The 7689-nt window shown below is 41.5% G+C and overlaps 1 protein-coding gene across 1 annotated transcript; it reads left to right on the top strand.

The window, feature by feature from the left end:
- Nucleotides 1-4137: 4137 nt before the first annotated feature.
- On the top strand, nucleotides 4138-7689 carry LOC107192461 (heart- and neural crest derivatives-expressed protein 2-like). The gene is made up of 3 exons (XM_015581720.1): nucleotides 4138-4308; nucleotides 5079-5725; nucleotides 7555-7689. The coding sequence occupies exons 1-3, from the start codon at nucleotides 4224-4226 to the stop codon at nucleotides 7687-7689; spliced, it is 867 nt and encodes a 288-aa protein (XP_015437206.1). The 5' UTR covers nucleotides 4138-4223.

Raw genomic sequence — 7689 nt, 5'->3', positions numbered from 1 at the left:
CGCGTCAATGAAGGCTTTTCTTCCATTTCACCGTTCGAACGTCTCGCGAATCAGCGTTATCGAGTCACCTTGATGATTTTATGGTCATGACGAACGCAATAGGAAACGTTATTTTCTACCGTCGATTAAAAGTAAAATCATTCATTTATCTTTTGTACTGCAAACGACAGAACTCGTGTCTACACAGAGAAACAGAAAAAATTTCATTATAATAGAAGAAAAAAAATGATTTTAAGTATATGAGATTAGATATGTATTCTTGCATCGATACCAATCGCTATCACTTGCACCTCCTATGAATACATATAGGCTCCTTATACTTCTACAATACATATATTATATGTAGTATTCTTCTAATTTAAAGATAATCCAAACTTCCTGTTTATTGATCCAGGTCTCCTGTAAATGGCGGCAGAAACTAATTTATGGGAAATTCTTTACACGCGTCTGTTGTATCTCGCACTGTGTACTCTGGACTGTTCCCAATTAACCTGAATCCTCCGTTGTTATTCGCAATAGATTTCCTACTTCTAAATTTAATCCATCAAGATTCTAGAAACAATTCCAAACCACGACCGTGTCCACAGTTGTTTCTGTGTGTCGTCCGGATCTCGATTTGACCGCCGATTTTCACCATCGGTTCAACTTGTTTTGGTTCGATAACCGACAATTATTCGATATGCACCACGATGTATGTACCACGAAAATAAGGCCCTAAAAGGTAATCGAACGATCGTTGCGGTTGCAGGTCGACGGATTTGATCCTAATAACGGATTGAAACTAACATACAGTGTATCTAAAAAGAAATCTAAAATCCATTTAAAGAAATATTATGAAATTTACCTTAAGATAAATTTTGCCCCCTCCCCCTGATAAACTGACTACGCCTATGATCTCTATAAAAACCTGTCGAAATTAATGGGTTAATATGAAAATTGAAAATGCCACTGACATAGGCCACGACAATTCTTGCAAGAAGATCCATGATCACGCCGGATTTCGGATCTGTTCCGGTGTCACAAATTGAAAACATAAACACTGGGGCTCGTACACCGCGTACACGTGTCCTCTGTATATCATAAACTCCTCGACGGTCGTCAGCGCAGCCTTTTCGTCTTGCTTACTACGTCCGCTGGCTCCGAGGTTCATTCATAAAACTCTCGACGGCCCTTTAAACCGTGAACGAGACTACAATGAATCCCTTAAACATGGTCATTCCTTTCTTCATGAGTCTTTCCTTTTCAAGGTTAATATCGGCATAATCCTCGAGCGTTTGCATGCCATTGCTGTTTTATGATGGGAACTTTCTCGCCATTCCCATCCTATTCGTCGCTTTCTTTGCACAGAATTCAAAATTTCTTTAGACGTCATTTTGTTACCAAGATGGCGTCCGCAAAATTGGTGCATTAATTACATTCTGGTTTCTCGAATAATATCAAATGTACAGAGTCAGTTGCTACTGTGAACGTGTTTTGAACATCGATTTCCGTAATGGTTACCGTCCTCGTAGAGATAATGATTTAAAAATTTATTCATGATTGTTATAGTTAACCTGTAGAATCCGATTCGTCGGTGAATCTTCTTAATGCAGCTGTCATTATATTATTTACAAAGTTTCATGTATTATCATTCTTGCACGTATAAAGTCGTATCACTGCTATCATTATTCTGTAAGTAGAGGAAACAAGATGGCGTTGATCGTCGTCGAGGCACATTGTATGACGCGCGTCAACGTCGACGAAAAGGTTACTCCTCGCTACTGAAATAATAAACAAACCCTTTTTGTTCGTGCAAGTATATACACAGTGGTCCGTTGTTAAGGGAACAGGGTCCCTGATCTGGGTTAATAAAAATTTGAACGGTGTCGCGTTTCAAGGAAGGCCGACGTCCGGATTCTCTCCGAGTATCGAAATCACCTAAAGTCCTCTCCTTCTAACCGTGTTAAAAAAAAAAAAAGGATGAAGACAGTGACCGCGCTACCGAAGAAGCAATCGTTCCCGGAAAATCAGCTTTAAATCATCTTTGTCGTCGTAAAATTCGCTTTGAACGCCTCTGCCCGCGCGACGTGTTAACTCTCATTGAGACGCGCGTGTAACAGAATGTTGTTTACACGACTGAAATCCAATAAAAAGGAGGTTCGTTCGAAAAAATGGTAGGGAGTGATTTCGTTTAGGGTTCCTCGAGACTTCACCACACCAGTTAAAGGAGCAATAGTATATCCTAATTCCACCAATGATTTATAAAATGTAAGATATGTAAACAGAAAAAGAGTGGTAACACGTATTAGAATATATCATATCTTAAGCTACTATTTAACCTAGACGACAAATAGTCTAAATAGAAAAGGAAAGAGAAGAAGAAGCGAAGGTCCGTTCTCCGCCTCGCGATTCCATCCGTTTTGTAAGCGCGGATAGGGCTCGGTTACATCGCGAGATAAAAATATTAATTCGTTACGCGCGAGGTAGCGAGCTCGCGAGCGAAAAAAGCTGACCGACGACGCGTTGACGGTGATCCATGGTGACAAGAGGGAACGTTTTTGCCATCCGGGCGAACCATTGCCCCTGGGAAAAAGGAAGATAAAGCCACTTACGCTGTTCGAGCCGGGAGGAATCGTGCACTGACCGCTAATATTTTCAGCTCTTTTTGCCGCTAATTACGGCGCTCGTGGAAGCGACCTTTATCGAGAGCCACTCGAGAGCGCCTCGGACACTTGAAGATTAAAACTCTGCTACGAATTTAAAATAGGACGCCCTTACGCGGGCCGATTCAAGGAAACGGGACCGCGATTCGACGGATGCACACGCTTTTCTCGGAGTTTAATTACAAACCTACTTGGTTAAAACTGTTCAAAGTAACCACAGCACGGGATCATCCTGTATCAGGATCGGTCACACGATTCATTCCAAATGAACGTGCGATCCAGAGAGGGATAAATTGTTTTTATAGTCCCGACTTCTGACAATTCGCCGAGTCTATCGAATGGTGATTTTACTCATGTCAGTCTATTGGTCTTATTGGTTTTTTTATCGTGTCATATGTTTTCCAGTACTGTTATTTATAGTACTATTACGATTGGAACATCAGAACAAGTATATTATAGCGCTTCAGTGTGAATGGCAAGGGGAGCTATGTACATATACTATTATAGTTTGATAAATTACTAATTAATTAATTAATGTTACCCAGTTTTTTTTAGACGTGTCCAACGGAACCCAGAAGGGATCCTAACCGTAATTATCCGTAGAGATCATACAGCTGTGATCTTGTTCAGAAGCAATAACACGAGATCCATAAAAAATTCAAGTCAAAGATCCACTACCTACAGCCTACAGCGTAGTAACTACACCATAAGATACCAAAAACATTCCAGTCGAAGATCCATATAAGGGAATCCTCCTCGTCGCACGATGAAAGCTCTCCCAAAACACAGCTTCGGATCGCGATCGAAAGCTCCATGGAAAGGGAAGAAAAACAAGGAAGAATGGGACCGTGATCGAGTGATTCGCGGCGGTCTATCGCGAATCGGAGAATGCGATGGCGGGTGGCGAGAGGCTGCTCGTGGCACCCTAAATCATGGCCTGCCGCCGCTGATTCCCGTTCAATTTACTAATTGAATCGAGAGGAGCCCGCATGGGCGTAGACCAGCCGGAGCTCCGCCCTTGTACTCTCTCTTCCTCCCCACGTTCCCGTGTCTACACCCACTGCGAGAACGTTTCGAGAAGGAGCAGCAGCACCCGGATAACACTCCACTCGCTATATGCTCGACCGTCACCGAACGAAATCTCCCTTCTCAGTGTTCTCAGTGGCATTTCGACCGCATCCGGAAACGCATCATCCGAAATTCTCGGACAAGACACCGTGTCGCGTGTGTCCTCGCCACCCCTAGTGTCCTTTGGTTGATCAGATTGATCATCGAACAACAATTTTTCATCTTTTTAGATTTTTTGTTCGACAAACGACAAAATTCTTGTCTTCATTCGTCACGTTTAACTTCCCTGTTGCAAAACAGTCACACTTTCCTTTCGGAGCGAATAATATTATTGGGGGAAATTTCGTTGGAGAACGTTCTTTGATTTTGTTGATCGACGTGAATGGTGTACCTTTGAGACACGAGTTTACCGCGGTGAATTCGAGGGGAAGGCGAGCCGATTGAAGAAGAAAGGAATCAATTGGTTGTACATCTTTTGTGAACTTGTGTGACAGTTCGTGAAGGGGGAGCACGATGATGCTCGGGGGTTACGAGACGCAGCCGGATTACTATCCGCAGTGGCATCAACCCTATAATTATGTTACGCAATTACCCTACGGTAAGTTATGACTCTTCTGAAAGTTTTTTTTTTTTTTTTTTTTTTTTTTTTTTTTTTTTTTTTTTTTTTTTTTTAAGATGGAATCTAAAGCCACGATAAATGGCTGATTCTATGCGCAAGTTACTAGTCGTTGATATTAAAGAAAGGGGTGAATTTATACCATTCCAGCTAATTCCTTGGATTCTATTACTGATTCAGGATTATTGGGTTTATATTAGCAACAATATCCTTTTTTTATGTAAGCAACTGATACGTATAAGTAACTGTCATGTTTAATTGACTAAAAGTATAACTCATATTGTATACTATTTATTCGCACGTACGTTGAAGTAATTCATTACAAACTCTAGATCGTTAACATTGGTGCGTTAATTTCTCAGCGACGGAAGCTACGCTTCGTTCTATACATACACCGTAAAAATCGTAAGATCACGCACAACAATACGACCTCATAAACTACATTGAAACCGTCACATTCGTTGTCCAAAGTAGTAAAATAACAAAAAATTGTATCATAATAATTTCTGTTACCAGAATCTTACTAAAATCAACTAACCTTATTTATACATCTACTAAACATTTACAAAGATCAATTATAGAGAAAAGAACACACCGTAAACCGAATTTAACGAGTACCGATTTTACAGTAAATCCAAGTGTTAAATGCAAAGTAAATGCCCCTATATAACTTCTATTATTCACTTAATGCACCGATAAGAAGCAAAGCTTGTCCCCTTGGTGACAAAAAGGAAACCATTTCTGTTGTGCAGGCCCGCTGAACGTTCCGGACGCGGACAGCCAATCGACGTACTGGGGTGCGGATTCTGGGATCTCCGGGGGTAGTTCCGGCGCGGGGAGTCCTACCGCCTCTACACCACCCCTGATCGAAGAAATCGGTGTCCAGGAGACCACCGCCGGTTACTCCCCTCTACAGCAATACGCTCATCCCTCGGTCAACCAGCACTACCAGAACCTTTCCTATCCGGCCCAACAAGAGCTCTCCCATCATCACCTGCATCACCATCATCATCATCATCATCAACCGAGTGACAGAAGGGATGCTGAGTACACAACGGTCTCGTCGATGAACCAGGTCGACGGCACCTTTCAGCAACACCTTCGACAGGGGACGAGGGAGGGTGGCTTAGTGGTCCGGCCGAAGAGGCGAAACACCGCGAACAAGAAAGAACGAAGACGAACCCAGAGCATAAACAACGCGTTCGCGGATCTACGTGATTGCATACCGAACGTACCGGCGGACACGAAACTGTCGAAGATCAAGACGCTTAGGCTTGCTGCATCCTACATCGGCTACCTGATGGCGGTCCTCGACAGCGACGAGGGCGAGGAACCACAGACATTCCGCGCGGAGATCCTCTCGAACGGCCGGAGGAACAAAACGACTCAATTGAATCAGGTTCGTGAATTTTTAATCTTGTTGTAGGGTATTAGATTCGCTAGTAGAGATTTTTAGGGGTATCTTGTCGAGTGATAAACCGTGTCCCTGAAAGCATTAGTGGTGTAAGTCAATAAATATGCTTTTGAGGTATTTAAATTAAAGATTTAGGAAAAAATCTTGTAAACGCGCCCTCTTCTCTTGAATTCATGCACTCATCATTACTGTATCCGGATATATTACATTGATCAAAGATAAATATGAATACTCATTGAAATTATTCAACACCCCCAGGACAGAATGAAACTAGGGTTATTTTTCTGTGATAACTAAAATTGATGGAAAATTGAATAACAACCTTTATCAGGATAGAATGGAAAAGAACTTCTGAGACTCCCGGTGCAGAATAGCTGAAATTAACAATCCTAAAATACCTATTATACTTCTTTTAATCCAGTTTATTTATTTGGTAAAATAGTAACATTGAATTTTTAATTATTTGTGCCGATGATTATTAGAACGCGACATTTCTTCAGCACTTATAGATTAGAATAGGCTCCCGAATAAAAGAAGGGTTCATAATTTCTTTATAATTAGAGAAACACATCTCTGGTTAAGCAGTTCGATTTCCGCTGATTACTTTTACGGGAGAACTATCTCGAGGGTACCTATACACTGTGGGCTTGAATCTACGCTATCCTCGTGGACTTTTCTGAATCTCCTGGAACACTTTCATAAGCGCTGCCTTCGCGTAAACATCGCCCTCGTTTAATTGGGTCTCGTTCGTCGCCGCTTGAGCGCACTCGATTTTAAACTTGTCATCGTACCTCGAGATGCCTCGAAGGAGAAAAAGAGAGGAGGAATCTCGTCGTATTCGCGTGCCATTAGATTGTCGTCTATACGTCGACAAAGTAACTTGGTCAACGTTACAGTAATAATAATACCACCAATAACGATTTCCTTACTGATCAAAGAAACTACAGAAAGAACAAAGATGGGAATATAATCAAGTATAACGATTAATAACGAATGCAAAAGTTTGTAAAGGGCGGGGTACAACATTGCATTTCCACGAAAATTATAATTATAAAATTATGTATTTGGGAGTCTTTGCGAAACGAAAGTGGCCTCAGTAGAAGTAACAATTAAAAACGAGAATACTTTGTAGAACGAACAGTCCACACCCTTTCCTAAATATGTAACTTAAGGGCGTGTTTTCAATAGAACCAGACATGATAGTAACGGACACGGAGAAACGAATTTTTGGTGGCAAGCAATGAAGGCAATGGAGTGCTCGGATCGTCCAGGTACCACAGGTTTTCGACCATCAGTTGAAATTCTTTCACAGTTTCTGTAATACATCGACTTCAGGGACACGTGTTTCCATCAGACCCTGTAGTTTTGTGGTTATCCCCATTATCCGCGATTTCCCGCCACCCACGAAGGAACTTCTTCGTTTCGAAGGGACGTCGACCCACATCGATACTCGTCCTACGATCTCTATCACATTATCGTCGAATAAAAATTATTTATTGCGCTACATCTAAAGACACCTCCATTCTATATGTAGAACTATTGGGTGTACCAATAAGTAGTCCACTATTTTTTATGTAAATTCCGAATTTGGTTTAAAATGATTCAGAACCCTTTGCTATATTAACAGTATTCATTATTCTCTGGCATTCTGACTAGTCAGGAGGTTGGAAAATCATTCTGAATTTAAACTGAAACAGCATGAAAACCATATTGGATTACTTATTGGTACCCCTAATAGACTTCCTAAAATAATACAATCACAAAGTTTTTAGGACTAGTAAAAATAAAAGGAGGTTTCATTTTTCTAATTGCAGAACGAGTCGTGTTTTCATTCCGCGTCGAGTCTCATGCCCGAGGAATCGTCAAAGGGCAAAGGACGAACCGGATGGCCCCAGCATATGTGGGCCCTCGAATTGAAGCAGGAATCGCAGGCCAGTCAGATACAATAA

This window comes from Dufourea novaeangliae, unplaced genomic scaffold (assembly GCF_001272555.1).
Source record: "Dufourea novaeangliae isolate 0120121106 unplaced genomic scaffold, ASM127255v1 scaffold343, whole genome shotgun sequence".
NCBI classification, from domain to species: Eukaryota; Metazoa; Arthropoda; class Insecta; order Hymenoptera; family Halictidae; genus Dufourea; species Dufourea novaeangliae.
Note: the sequence above shows the minus strand (reverse complement) of the source record. Positions and strands in the feature narration are given on the sequence as shown.

Coding starts and splice junctions, on each gene's coding strand:
- LOC107192461 (XM_015581720.1), top strand. CDS start 4,224: ATGATGCTCGGGGGTTACGAGACGCAGCCGGATTACTATCCGCAGTGG. Junction 4,309..5,078: donor TGTTACGCAATTACCCTACG/GTAAGTTATGAC, acceptor TCTGTTGTGCAG/GCCCGCTGAACGTTCCGGAC. Junction 5,726..7,554: donor AAACGACTCAATTGAATCAG/GTTCGTGAATTT, acceptor TTCTAATTGCAG/AACGAGTCGTGTTTTCATTC.